The sequence below is a fragment of the Dufourea novaeangliae genome, unplaced genomic scaffold (assembly GCF_001272555.1).
Source record: "Dufourea novaeangliae isolate 0120121106 unplaced genomic scaffold, ASM127255v1 scaffold11, whole genome shotgun sequence".
Lineage (NCBI taxonomy): Eukaryota > Metazoa > Arthropoda > Insecta > Hymenoptera > Halictidae > Dufourea > Dufourea novaeangliae.
Window position 1 is genome coordinate 2,337,087 of NW_015373895.1, and position 15,410 is coordinate 2,352,496.

At 37.5% G+C, this 15,410-nt stretch overlaps 1 protein-coding gene across 1 annotated transcript; it reads right to left on the reverse strand.

Annotated features, from left to right (window-relative positions):
* Positions 1 to 12,145: 12,145 nt before the first annotated feature.
* Positions 12,146 to 13,458, reverse strand: LOC107190932 (39S ribosomal protein L44, mitochondrial). The gene is made up of 5 exons (XM_015579842.1): positions 13,322 to 13,458; positions 12,879 to 13,245; positions 12,725 to 12,809; positions 12,339 to 12,642; positions 12,146 to 12,270 (listed from the first exon to the last, which is right to left on the reverse strand). The coding sequence occupies exons 1-5, from the start codon at positions 13,380 to 13,382 to the stop codon at positions 12,146 to 12,148; spliced, it is 942 nt and encodes a 313-aa protein (XP_015435328.1). The 5' UTR covers positions 13,383 to 13,458.
* Between the last annotated feature and the right edge of the window lie 1,952 nt (positions 13,459 to 15,410).

A 15,410-nucleotide genomic window follows, 5' to 3' on the forward strand; every position in this document is an offset into this window, starting at 1 on the left:
TGTACGTCGTCGAACTTTACTTCGCACAGGCTTGCCTCAAATCCCTTTCTTTTTGTTTATCATTTCCTTCTTACTTCACTGCTCACACTTTCTTTCCTCTTCATGTTTCGTTGTCTTCCTTGCTGTTGATCGCCGCCTCTCTCTCTCGCACCTCTTACACGTACACTTTCATGCGTTCATCAACACGACTTGTATACCGTGACACTTGGAACACACAACTGAACCGACCTTTCAAATTTCTTTCTTCGGCTGTTGTTCCGGCGACGATTTCTGCAGATAACAGTTGGAGGAACATGACATTAGTATTTAGTGTTGAACCCTTTTACGAATGGGATATGGGCGATACACGAGAAACACGCGCACGGACCGCCAATAACGCCGTTATGGCTTCTTCGTGTACCTACACATCTCGTTTGTTCTACCGAATGCCAAAATAAGAACACTGATTGCTAGGGTCACGGACTATTTCGAGAAGTTTACGCGGAAAATTTTAATGTTCGAACAACCGTGTCAACGTCTCGTGTAAATAACCCTTACAATCACCATTCAAAGTACCGCGTGATTCGAGCACCAAGCTTCTCGGTATATGGCACTTCAAGGGGAAATCGAGACCTGGATGAAACTTGGCGTAAATTGTAGAGGACGATGTTCCTATAGAAATCCTAGAATATCAGCTCCTAACATCTTTCTTTATAATAATGGCTTTAATTTTTAAAATTTGTTTAACTGCACGTCTTTACGAAAGAAATAATAATGTCCGATGCATTAGTGACCTAGAGTTAATAATTTAGTTAAAAAATCAATTTTCTATGTTGACATATTTGCGTAATTGCTCTACGACGAGAAAGGTTTCTAGTTACCATGGTAACTCTAGGACAGGTATTAGAAACTACGACCCTGTACACCCAGCATGGACTCCTCCTTGATTTCTTTCTTTCTTTCGATGTTTCTACACGAAATAACAAGTTGATTTATACTTTCTTGCGATGACACAACATGTCCCCCTTATTTCATATTATACCGGTAACAACATTTATATTCTGATATGTACAAATTAACATTAACAAGTACTGTTTTGTTAAGAATTATAAACGATACTTTTTAACTACATTTGTTGTGTATCATTATTAATCATTATCAGCTTTCAAAGAAATAATAAAGTAAACAAGTCTCTCACAATGTTAACAACATTTTCATGGTCCACGTTAACATTTTGTAGCAACTGTTTCTATGATGAGTATCATGGAAGCAACTGTAAAGATACAGAGCTGATAGGTAAAAATTGTAAATCCTAGATGTTTACATAAACAACGTTTGTTGTTATTAGTGTGACGTAAAATAAATAGGACATGGCACAGCGTCATGAGAACAAAGTATACATCAACATGGCATTTCACGTTGTCAAATTGCGTTTATAAAATTCAATTAAACGTAATACATGGAACACCGCCTCGTCCCCCGCCCTCCAAAAAAAGGAAAAAATGGTAGAATTGCTACACTGAGCTTCAAACCTGCGTCTACTGGGTCGTGGTCTGAAACGCCCGCCCTACGGCGGGAATGACAATCGAGAACCCTACTCTTACTATTTAAGTAAGTTCAACCCACGAATTCAAAACGAATCGTCGTTTAAAGCCGTTTCTTACGAAAATGGCCGATTGTTAGGAGTAATATTTAGGAATTATTTTAAATACATTACCACCAACATTTACCACAAAATTTCGTCCAAAAAGGCGCTCGCCCAGGTCGCGACTTCCCCTTGTTAAGGAAAGTATACCTTCGTTATTACGAGGAAACGCGGCGCGGCTTCTACGCGACCAACTCTTGTTTGGATTATCCATCCGCCAACGTTTCAATTACACGACACAGTTTACGATTTAGAAGTGTTTAACCGAAGGAAAGTAAACTCCTGATAAGCAACAGAAGATAGAATGGAGACTAAACAGGCGAGTGATTATGGGTATTGTGAAAAAGTGCGGAATCGAGGCTAAACAAAACCAAATGAGGAAAGGAAAGGGTGAAAAATAGGTGATCGTGGGAGATGCTGCATTGCTGTCGCGATGAACGCTAATTTTTCTGTTCTTTCAACACCCGGGCCCTATCACCGATTAGGCGGAGCGCGTTGCACTCCGTTTGTTCTCACAACTTCCGGTTCAGCTGTTCGCACAAAAGTCCGCATATCTTTCGGTGCCTCGCTCTCCAAGAGAGTCTTGGCTTCTATATTTCCGGCTCCCGCTTTCTTTTTCTCTATGAGCACTGACGATCAGTTTGGATACACCTCGTAGAAACGCGATCGGTCGACAATTTCGTCACTGCCACGTGGTCCGCACACAACTTGCACACTATATTCCACTCGCGGTTTTCCATTCCGGGCAAAGTCATTGTCGTTTCTGCTTTTCCTGTTGGCGACGTACACGTTGCTGTTGATGTTACTGGTGCCGCCGCTGCCGTTACGGTATTCGTTATCGGTCCCACGATGATGCGAAGTTATCGGCGGACTCGCTTTCATCGCGGTCCTATTGCACCCCCGGTGAACCGTTATTTCGCAGTTCTACCTAAAGCGTCGAGGTTCCTACGACCGCAATCTAAGCACAGTGCGTGTACGATGCACGCACTGTGCACGTTTCCCGTGCACGTGAGCCCAGCGCCGCCCAGGAGAACGAAATTGGATGACTTTCAAGATGGCAGAACGAGAAACACACAGTTTTTACGTGACACCCGCCCGTACACGCGCTCACATGCAGATTTGGCTACACTGTCGAACAACGCACAATCGAAACAACATAGTCCAATTCTCTTCAAAGTTTATAGTATTCACGGTTGTTGTGTCGACCGATTTCCGACACGCTTCTTTTTATATTCTGCATTTCCTTTCGATCCGTCCTTCAGTGGTCACGTTTATTTCAAAGAAAAATCGAGCCTCAGTTCTTCTCCTTTTTTCACACTCTTGCACGATTCAGACTGGAGCGTTCAGACATTTCTTCGTGCATTCGGTTTCGTTCTTCTATGTTTTCTGTTGTGGCGACGATAGCAGCAACGGCATTAGCCAGGCAGTGTGCTTCTGTAAACAACACATAGTTCGCTCGTTTTAGTGATATATCTGTTGCAGCAATTATGAAATATATTTATCGTACGTAAAATCCTATGCAGCACGTACAGTAGTGCGATTTATAAGGATGTATTCGATAATTTATAATGTATCGTATTTTTGTATACACATGACTATACGTATACTATCGTGCGTTCTTGTGACTGATATTTCAACAAAGCCTGCCGGAAGTTGGATTTCACAATTGTTAGCGTTTGTAGCTTCAATAGAAGATTGCAAATTTAGAAGAAATATACCTCTGACCTGGAAATAATATCTACGATTTGGACAGACACCTTTTTATAAAATCCTTTGAAACAAAATTATAAGTATATAACATGGATAAGTAGAAAACTAAATTTAAGTATTAAAAAATATTCTTAACCTTGGCAATAGTCAATAGGGGGTTGGGTTTTCGACTACGTTCAGGTAGCTTGAATTTTCGAATCCCGGTGGAAATGGATATTCTTGTTTTATTTGTTTTTAGAACTATTTTTTTAATCGTTTTCTTTCACTTTGCATATCAGTTAAACGACTTTGAATAAGCATTGGTAATAGATAGTTAGTATTTCAGTGACAAAATTAACTACATGTGTTTTAAGTGTGTCATATAAGCTAGGCGGATTAAAACATATACTAATTTACTATACACATAATTTCTTACGGTCTATATTGTATATACTTTAAGTATAGTACAAATATTAAAATATATTGAATACGATGACCTTAAATAGTCGTGTAATTACGTTTTCTGACTACAATACTAAATTAAATATTACAAAGTTTAATCCGAGTTTATTTATTGTGAAATGGGAAAGGAAGTTATAAAAAACGGGTATTTACGAATTATAAATGAAGTAGAACTATAGGAACGTTCTACCCGGAATACAAAACTCAGTCTTGAAGATGGTAGTCAAAGACCCAAACGCCTAGGAGTCTAGGCTATTAACTAAACGCTGAAGACACACCAACCCTTTCTAATTTTATAACAAAGAAGAAGCGTCAGCAGATAATATTAAGGAGTTTGTTTTACAAAAGGTTTGTTCAAATAAAATCATTCATTCCAATCGTAGGCTTCTCTAGCTTTAGTAGACGTTGCTGGTAGTAGAACTGTGCGTTTTCAATTTCGACAGTTGTAGCCTCGCGCACATAAAGCCGCGTACTCACCAAGCGAGCGAGCTTTCTCACTCATTGTCAATGCTCGCGTTCGCTGAATTGCTGAATGATCCGACTCGTGTGTCGGTACGTCCAAAGAAATGTTTGTTTGAAACAATTTTTGCATTCGATTGCTCTGCCCAGGAATGTTCTATTCAGTGTGAAATAAAAATGGAATGGTGTAATGAAAACATTATTAAACTCATAGAGGCTTACTGTAGCCAAGAATCATAGAATATCTTTTCTATAGTTTCTGTCGCTTTTCATTATTTTTGGTTCAACAAGTTGTAGCAATTTTTCAAAATCTTCGGTCAACATTCAGCAGAAATTTCGGAACATTTTATATCCTTCTTCTTCCTAGAAGCCCCTTAATCAATGGCTTCACTCCATCTTGTTTTCTTTTATTTTTTGCACTGAACATCAACAGAATAGAAGCAGCACTTGCACAAACCAATTTCTGCTTATTCATTATTTTACAATCTGCTCGCGATCAGCCTTCGGATCAATTGCGAACAGACATGAATTCGTTCCAGTGTGGACGTAGGGCGAGCATTTCAGTTGAACACGAGCGAATGATCGTTTGTACTCGCTCGCTTGGTGAGTACGCGGCTTAACAGAGACGATCGATCTTCGCAGCAGAAGGTACTGCAGCAGGTTTTCGTGCGTTTGAATTGCATCTTGAAGAAAATCCACTCGCATAGTACCAATAGTATAAAATAAATACGATTTGAAGATAACACAGAGTTACGTATCTTTCTAAGAGAAAAAAAAGAAATAATGTCTGTTGACAAACAATAGTTGTATCTGTATCTTATAATATAGATCTTTCTAAATAGATAAGATCCAAATGACAGGCATAGTTCAGCATCAAGAGTGCCCTGAAGTTACAAATCTACTAGCAGAAACAGCTAACAAAAATGAAATTCTTCTAGACCAGTGGTTAGTTTCTCTTGTAAAACTAACAATAACCTACACAGCGACGTGTGAAGCGTACAAGAATTCATTTCATTCCCGTTGAATACATTCCGTCCGAATTATTATTATCTTGCTAAACCTAGAACGGTCGATAGCTCCGCAGTCGTTGTGACTCAAAGTCGAGCCGAGTCGAACCGAGAAGAGTCGAATCAAACCGAACTGGACTGTGTAGTTTTGTAGCGCGTCAACGCGTAAAAAGGGCGAGTGCAAAGCGATAGATCATACCAATAAAAGGACTATGCAGATCTTCCAAATTGTCATTCATCCGGCAGTTCTATGTTAATTACGTCGATTAATTGAACAAACAATTCGTAGTGCAATACTTGAATATTTCTCAGAAAAATTAGTAGACATACATGCAATTTAACATACTTATGGAAATGCACACTGAGTCTATTGCAGGATTCGCATGGTAAAAGTATGTATTAATTATTTGTGTAGAATAATTATTGACATGTATGTTTACTTGATTTGACATTACCTTTAAAAAACGGAAAAAACGTATGCATATAAAATTTTTTATAATTATAAAACAGTAAGTAATATATATATATTCGAAGATTGAAGAAAACATAGATAAGAGACTGAAATCGTAAGCACTACAAAGGAATTAGTTTCACATAACGTGTAATTTTTTCAAAGTTAGTTAAGCCTTCAACGAGCTATAAATTTGTTAATACATTTGTTATGATACACATGTTGTAATCGGAAGGAAACAGTCTATATATTGATATCTTCTGGTCACTTTCATAATTTATAAATTGTTTAGAATATACTGTAAGATTATATAATTGTTATGTAATTATACACTACCAAATGTATCTTTTGTAACAACGATCAAGAATATGTAAACGAAAATTGAATGTTACAGAATATTTTTTTAAATTATAGTGTAGAATTTTAAAACACATGCAATTTATCTAGAGTAAAGTGTAACCAATTAAAAAAAAAAGAAATAAACAATGTAAAAAAATTCAAATACATAACGCAAAATGGATAATTTCTTATCTATGGCATGATAATCGACATCGAAATTAATGTGCTTGCAATTTTCTCTTATCATTCGGCAATCATCAAAACAAAAGAATTGTATGTTCAATCACGTGGAAGTAGATAAATTCGAAAAAAATAAACGAACGAAAGAGTTTGAACAGATGAGAAAATTTCTGTGTTGAACACACACAATTATACATAATTACTTTTCTAGTGATCTGTCTTGTGACAAAATTTAATAGAAACATATGAATTATAAACATAATGAATTTTATTATATTTAAAAAAGAAATTCAGTAGATCTATTGTAAAGAATATAATAAAATCGGAATAGTGCGTTCAAGTATATGATGTAAGTGTATACATTCCAAATTCAAGGCAAGTATTTATGAAATATCATACCGCAGCATCGAACTGTTTTCTCTCGATCAAAGTACTTTGCAGATAACTGATAAGGTATTCGATTCTTGTATGGATCACTTACATAACAGTAGGCGTGCACTCAAAATTAAATAGTCTATGTTCTTAGACGCGATTTTTAAGGCAACACAAAAATAAATCGTGAATTTTCCGATGTCTGATACGACGGATTAAGTGAAACCGTACTAGTATATCCCTAATAGAAACAGAGATAACGATTGTTTACGATTTTAACTGCACCGAAAATAAAATTCAGCGTAGATGTCAGAAAAACGCGACAAATGTGATAATTAAACATATATTATTAAATAATTCGATAAACAATCGACTAGAAGAATTTTGTACGGAGTCTTATCCGAGGAATACATCGATTCCAGGTACGTTAATTATTACAACCTGATATCGCCTAACAAAAGAGAGTAGTCCAAAATATAAAGAGGTTCGTACAATTATCGAAAGAATAACAGTCTCTCATCACTGATTATGATCTGAGGCATCGATTTAATTGGCTAACCGAAATATAACACAACCGTGTACGTTCAGATATTGAAAGAGAATAAAGTTGATAATACAAACGAACGACACGTCATCAACGGTTCAACAGTTGCGTTTGTCGGCTTGCTTACTCTCCAGCTCCAGCAATACATATTTCACGGCATTGTTTAAGAATCGAAATAAAAAATGTACGATCGTATTAATTTATCCATCCACGATACAATAACGTTTTTGGACATGTAACAATTATATAACATACGTACGAGTTTTAAAAAATTAATCACACGCTGCGCTGTTATCTTCAAGTTCACACGAAAAGTGGTCGGAACAAGATATCGCCTATTATTAGATTCGCTATTTCAGGATCTTGAGTACTCTCCAGCATGCTCACACTGCTCCGGACACCATTCGAAACGTGATCGTCGCATACGAATAGAAAACTTTTACTAGCCGGTACGCTGATCACAAGGTGCATCACCAAAACACATCCGAGTCCGTTAAGATAACACCTTTAAACTCGTTGATGGAAAAGGAACATGACACACAGAGTCTAAATACGCAGTCAAGCAGGCAGGCAGCAGGCAGAACGATGTGGCACAAGAAAACGGGCAGAAGTAACACTCAGTCGGTAACTTCGTCACTATATATGTAAAACACTTCATAAACACGATACTTTTGATAACCTTATAACACGGTGAAATAGGCGGGACGAAGTTGTACGAAACTAGAAACAAAGATTCATATAATCAACGGGAGAATCGAGTTGCGTGAAAGAAACTTCACAACGACGACGACACGGATACCACGAATCGATGAAACACGACCGACGAACTAACGGATGACCGATTAGAATGCACTTTAAACGTAGCAGATGAACATACAATCATCAAGCACGAATATGTATTACGGTAACCGTCCTCAACTATCAGAACACATACTTCGTAATACACTCTACAACAGCACCATCACGAAACTGTTTAGATTCTGACAGAAGTGTTGAAACAGTCGGTTTTTCTCTTTTTTCGTTGCCCTCCTCCTTGTTTATCCCAACTGAAGAATGAACACAATAAATGGAAAGAGAGGGGGGAAGGGAGGGGGAATACAATGCACTTCATAATGTAATTTAAGAGTATACTTATATAAACGTGAGGATGTATAAAGAGAGTCGAAATGAGAAATTACGTACATTCACGCATATTGCTCGAAGAAAGAAGGATGGAGGAGAACGATCGTGGGTACGTTATGTGCGTGCGTGTATGTGCGTGCATATATCCCCTATGTATATGTGTCGTGTGTGTATCCAGACGCGCGTTATGCAGCAGAAAAAAGGAGGCATAAAAAAACGAAAGAAGGTGGAATATGTTTCAGCAATTTCTTTCGAACACCAACGTTTCTTTGTCATCACTGTGCAGAGCCTGGGCTCCTCGCAGTAGTTCAACACGAATGAAAACGTATCGTTTCGTTTCACCACACATTTCTCTTCTCTTACCCGAACTTTCCGTGATATTCCTGAGCGGCGGCCACGGTGATTAAAAAACACTCGCGTCTTACGTTCGCGCCCCAACGAAGGGTAGTCGAAATCGTCGTACGGTCAGTCCAACGTTTTCAGGGCCGCCAGGTTAACGTCACGAAATCCACCGACACAACCATAGATCCAAACGGTGGACGGACAGACGTAAGGACGGACGGCTGGCTGGCAGCAGGCAAAGCGGAATCACTGTGAGGTCCGGGGGAAGGGGCATTGAATGCGGCGGGATGAGGGTAGAGTTTCTGGATACGGGGCAGGTGGGGTCATAAGGGACCGGGGACGTACAAGTTGGAGTGGGGCGAAAACGAACGAGAACGAGCGAGCAACCGAACCGACCGACAACGTAGCGTCGCGGGGGACGGAGGTCTACGCTAGCTCAGGACCGTTTCATCCTGGTCCCATCAGCACCACGCTACTGCTCTCGACACATTTTTATTGTTTTCACCCGTATTTCCACACATATCGTTCAACTGTCGCTGTCTCTTCGGTTAACCGAGTATTATACGAGATGTTTCAAATATTAAAGAAGAAATTTTTAATGGAGAACATCTATTCCCTATACTAACAGCACAGTGAAAAGAGAAATACGTGTCTTGAAAGATCTCCGCGACTTAAAGGTGATAGCATTGAAATCAAATCTGAAATAGATGTTGAGAAAAATTTTGCAGATTATTTTCAACGCACGTATTATAACGCACTTTTCAACGGAATACAGGTAAATTAACTGAAATATGTAAATATACGCGAATGTGATAGCCTTTGAATGTGTACATAATTATATTGCAATATTTCATATTTCTTTTGCGATTATTGTGTTCTTTAACTTCTCACTATCATTCAAACTTTTTTGATAATTAATGATACATTCAAAAATTGGTAATCGAAATCGAATATGATAGTAAAGACTGTTACATGTTGTATGTATCGATACAAATTATTCACCTACACGTAATCGTGAATTTTGTGCATTTACGACCGATGCTGTCGTCAAAGACACAATAAAACAAAAATTTGAATATCATTTAACACAGTATTTATTTTCTAGTTTATCTATCTAAACCATTCATTCGGACAATTAAGTTTTTACTTAGCCGTTTACAAAAAAAAGGTTTCAAACAGGCTAAATTTTGTTGTGCGTAGTAATAATGCGTGTACCAGAAATGTTTAAACGAAATGAGACTCGTTAATTATTTTTAAATATTCCTACATGTACGTACTAAAATGTACATGATGTTTAATAATTATTTTTAAATGTTTCGCCATGTAACATGAAAAATCGTAAAATTTGTCTCCGTTAAATTAACTCCTAGCCTAAACAGAATCAAGGTGAATCATTGCAGTTCTTATGTTTTAGACTTGCAGGTGTTTACGCGGTTTTATAAAATTTTGTTCAATTATTACTTTGCAAAAATCTAGGTGGAAGGTAGGCAAAATGGTGTATACGGCACTGCATCGGGCACAAGCAAACTCGCTGCCTTGCGGCCGTGTAGAAGGGAAGAGAAGGGTTGGGAAGGGAACAGTACAGAAATGAAGAGAAGGGAAGGAGGGGTTGTGTACAGTACGGGTAGGGATGTCGGCCGTTGGCGAAGGAGGGTATATGGTTGATCCTGGCCGCGCACGGCTAAAAGTGCGAGAGAGATCGTGCAAACAGACGAACGAGAGAAAGGGCGAGATGGTGCAGGAGAGCCCGGCAACGATGCATTACTAGAATGCGCATGGCAACGTCGCAAAAGGCTTCATGGACGCCAGGCAATCCACCAACACATGAGTATACGGAGAACGGCAGATCAGAGAAGGAAAGAATCCCGTTTTACCGAGTTGGAGGAGATAGAAAGAAGGGGAAGGAGCGAGACACACGAGAGAATGAGAGATCTACCAAGTCTTAAACAGGCTACGACGTTTTCCACCAATCTCTTGAGATTTTCAGAAAAACGATTCACATATTCCAAATGTATATTTTCGTACGCTTACGAGCGATGCAGTTTGGTCATCCAACGCATCAGATGTATTCTTACAGTGTATTGTACTAGTATTACTGTACTTTTTAATAAGTAAACAGGAATTTGAATCTTAGCATTTAATTAAGGAATTTAAATTAAGATGATAGCTTAACGACTAAACCGAGAGATAACGTATTAATATTATTATTAACTTAGAACTGTATTGTAAAGTATCTCGTATGTCTATATTTAACCGAAGCGTGCTTGTAATGTAATATACATATATGTATATGAATGAGTCTAGCAATATTTTCGAATCGGAGTTGCGATGAAACAGAAACTTCAACTATTCTTCGGTTCTTCCATCGCACAATCGTATCGCATGTTGCAAATTTAATGTTTGGTTCGATACGAGCAGAATATAGTGTTTGTAAAATCAGGGCCAGCCACCAAGAATCCAGGGGCGCAGACTGCACACAAATTGGTCCTGTAGCATTCTTTGATTACTGATACACGGAGACTAATTTTGTTAGGTTCCGCTCATTCCCCTTCCTGTTTTGTTCAAGCGAGGCGACTGCATCACGAAGCCTCGAAATATCACCAATCGATACATTATACTTATTATACCGAGAAGCAATAACAGAAGTGGAACTATAAAACAATAACACTGATTACTCGATGGCGAAAGGGTGTGGCAGCGCCATTGAGTCGTTACACGCAGGAATAGAGCAAGTAGTGGGATAATACGTGCGATCGCGCGCGCTACGTGGTTGTATGAATAAGTGGGAAAGAAAGAATGAACGAGGGACAGAGAAAGAATCGAAGTGTGGAAGAAACCGAGAGGAGGAGCGAGCGAACAGAGAAAAAGAGAAACAAAAAATAAAGCGGGAAAGAGAAAGAGGGAGAAGGTGGTGGAAGTGGTGGAAACTACGAGCGGTGGAGTGCGGATGGGGACAAGGATGAACCACCTTAAAGGGGATAGCATGAATCATAAGTAATCAATATTATACCTGCGACCGATATAAAAAAATTTTAGGTGATATGTGACTGCCGTGACAGTTGAATCTTTTATTTCACTATTTTCTTCGCTGTCTGTGCAGTATGTGCTCGTTCAAGCTGCATTTATTTCTATTATATGAAATATTCTAAATAAAGTTTCCTACATACTGTCTTTGAAGTTCGCTCAATCCTCCATATTTAAGGTAGGTTTATTATCATTAATTTTCATAATTAAATTGAAATAGTATGATGTACTTGGGTTCAAAATTTAATAAATTGCTATCATTTATGTAGAAATATACAATATTGTAAAGTACTATGAATAAATATTTTACTTTCGAGTGTTTGAAAATATTTCATATTTTACTTGAAAAAAAAAATAAACAATTAGATATGAGCACTGTCTGTGTCTTCGGTATTAGAAAACTGAATTTTTTATACAATATTGATTATAAAACAGATTGCAATTATTATATTACTTTTGTAAATATACATAATAATACATTTTTTTAGTGTTTAGACTTCTACAAACTTTATACATAATTTGTACCATATTCAAACAGACAGATTTACTGTTTGATCAAATCGTAATGGTTGACTTGAGTCTATTAAACCAAACATTCTGCATAAGGCATTCATAGCAGCTACATTTTTTGCTTCCTTAATGGTCTGCCCAAATCCTGAAAACATAATAAATTGGTTATTAATTTCAAGACATTCAAACGTTTTCTATACTTTAAATACTTACCCGAACCTAAAAATTGTTTATTAGAATAGACTGCGATTTGATAAGCTGACAGAAGAGTGTTTTTACCAGCATGACCAATAATTCTTGGCTCTACAAATGTATTTTTCTCTACAGAAACTATACTATTTAACATATCAAATGGTTCCGAGGGCTGCCAAATTTCACGTAAATCTTTGGTAGCTAATCCTACTATTAGGAAATCTTGAACAAAAACACTTGCATGATCATTAGTGACACTTTCAGCAAGTGCTGCTACAAGTGCTAAAAATGTCTTAGCTAATGTTTCTTCTTTTACAGGATGCTCCTAGGTAAAACAATTTTAAGTTAATAACAACACATAATTATGCAGCAATCTATATTGTGTTTATATACAAAAGTATACATACAGAACTCAGAATAATATCCTTTGTTCCCAGGTGCAAAGAAGCTGTGGCCAAAATTTCTTGAGACATAAGGTATTCATGGAATGCTCTAAAGTTAAAAATTAATGTAATAACATAAGTTATATTAAACCTAGAAACAAAATAGTTTTCTACATACATAATACCAGGTTCAGGAACACGTGGCAAATATTTATTCAAATAGTTCTTTACAACTTTTGAAGTTATTTCTCTTCCCTTTTTAATGAAATCTTCATTATGCTGTATTTCAAGTTTCGGGTCTTTTATTCCCATTTGCCTTTGTTTATCTTCTTCCCGAATGATATATGATCTATGGGTTAATGCTTGATTTAATTTTTCCGTTTCAAAATTCTCGGAAAGTCTCTGATTAAATGCATATAATTCTGCATCCCTATTCCACTCAATAAATGCACTACGTTTAGGTTCAGGTTGTGGAGGTAACCGTTTTCTTCGTCTATTTATTTCTTCAAGAGTTGGATAAACCCATCGTTTGACATGCCTACAACCTAGACTTACAATTAATACTTTCTACACTTAAATACATTATACCATACTATTGATATATTCAATAAAAATTCTTACTTTCATAATTCACGGACTTTACATTTGCAAGACTATTGAAGCACAATCTTAACCTATTCATGATTTTATAGAAAAAATATTCTTCGAAATTAGTGCTTTTTAGTTTAACGAGATATCGATTTACTTATATTACATCACGTGCAGTAGTGAATTATTGACATCAACTGATTGGGTTAAACAACCTGGGAGACCTAATTTCACTGATTTGTATAACTGGATACGGTATACGGTATCCTCAGCATAGCACCAGCATAGTACACCTCTGTGATTTCTCACTGACACCTACTGATCTCTATATGTAACTCAATACGGCATGTGCTACAGGCAGTACAGGCTGTGGCACAGGGGTGGGGCTGTGATATTTCAAAATCGCCATCTTTCATCTTTGCAAAGAAACCATTTTGCCACCTGGCGAAGGATTTCAGTACTAAATTTTTCTAGTTCGCATGATGCTGTTTACTTTTTATACATATACAGTGGCCGCTCGTTTATTGCACATTTCGGGGCTGTAGCCACTGTAGAGAGTCAGAATTCCAGGAATTATACAATAAACGTGCGCCTTCCCCACCACTCGGCCGTTTAGTTGTGCGATCAGCTACATATAGGGTAGGCGCAGAAACTCCCCTCTACAAAAACTTGGGACTTTTACCGTAGCGCCACCAACCTTCTATCCTCCGCAATAGTACTAAAATTCGAGATATATATATGTATACACATGGCATATATATATATATATATAAGATGTCCTATACATATATACGACTTTGTATATATAGATATACTCCCTGAACAAAATTTAAATGAGAATAAAGTGAATGCTCGGAATCACAGATTTATGATTCATGTAATTTTCTATATGAGAAATTACACAAAAATATTAATAACAAATGGAATATAATTTATAGGGGAAGGACAAAAGGAAAATAAATGTAAGAATAATATAAAATTAAGATGATAAAGGTAAAAGAAGAAAACGGTAACGCAAAGCAAATCGTAGCAATAATCGTAACATGTTTCTCGTACGCCTATTCTTCGCAAGGCTTACAACGTACTGTCTTTCCTCGCAGAACAATACCGTTGCCGATTTTGAAATCAGGTGTTCATTGTCCTCACATAAGTACGCCCTCACACATTACACCACATTACACTCCTCGTCGGCTGTCGTGTGATGACACCAATCAAATCTTCTTACGATTTACGGGGGGAGACTCCTTTGGGCCCAGAAGTTCGAGGCCATCCGGGAATTCGGGGCATTCGGGGCTGTTCGGGGCTTTCCGAATCGATCGAAGCGCCGATCTAAACAAACCACAGAAAGTAATAACATTTTACGTAATTCTTTTCCATTACTGACTTCTAATATTTAAATAAATACATCCTTACCTCGAATATTAAAAACACCGCGCAGAGTTTCGCCTCTGTATTGCTCTGTATCTTACTCTGTGAACAACATAAACATATGTCTATGCCATAGACTCTATGGTGAACAACGTGCGCTACCCACTGATCCTTGGACCTGATCTATATACTATATCAGGTCCATGCACTGATCTATATACTATATAGATATAGTATATAGATCAGTGGCGCTATCCAAAATATATTCATAGATTGTAATGCTTACCAATCGCAGCGCGTACCCAGCGTTACCGCAGGACTCAGTCGGCAGACTCGTGCTCTAATTGGTTGGGGTTTTTCGTTAATATCTCGTTAACAAAGCCTCGGATAACATTGTTGCTAAGGGAAAACATGTTTCAAATCACCTCACGAGTCTCCCATTTCCGGTTCCTCCAAACTTTTTGTTACACCCTTACATGTATGGCCTCGTGTCTGCTTCACTGCTCCCAACTGTACATGTTTTTGACCATTCCTATTGCTTCTCTCTTGATTGGTCTATTTTGAAATTAAACCTTAGAAATGGCCGCCAAATACCGGTTTTCCGCGAAACAATATTTCTCAATCTTGTGAATATATTTATACGTGTCAAAGAGATACGCATGTATGATCACGGTCATGCATCCGTAAGAACAATTTATATTACACACATACAGTATATGAACATATTTTTATTCTTTACACATATTTTCATTGA

What these genes read in the sequence shown, in the direction of transcription:
- LOC107190932 (XM_015579842.1), bottom strand. Translation starts at nt 13,382, where the DNA reads ATGAATAGGTTAAGATTGTGCTTCAATAGTCTTGCAAATGTAAAGTCC. An exon ending in AGGATATTATTCTGAGTTCT is followed by an intron (nt 12,643 to 12,724) that starts GTATGTATACTT and finishes TGTTTTACCTAG; the next exon opens with GAGCATCCTGTAAAAGAAGA. An exon ending in TAAACAATTTTTAGGTTCGG is followed by an intron (nt 12,271 to 12,338) that starts GTAAGTATTTAA and finishes TTATGTTTTCAG; the next exon opens with GATTTGGGCAGACCATTAAG.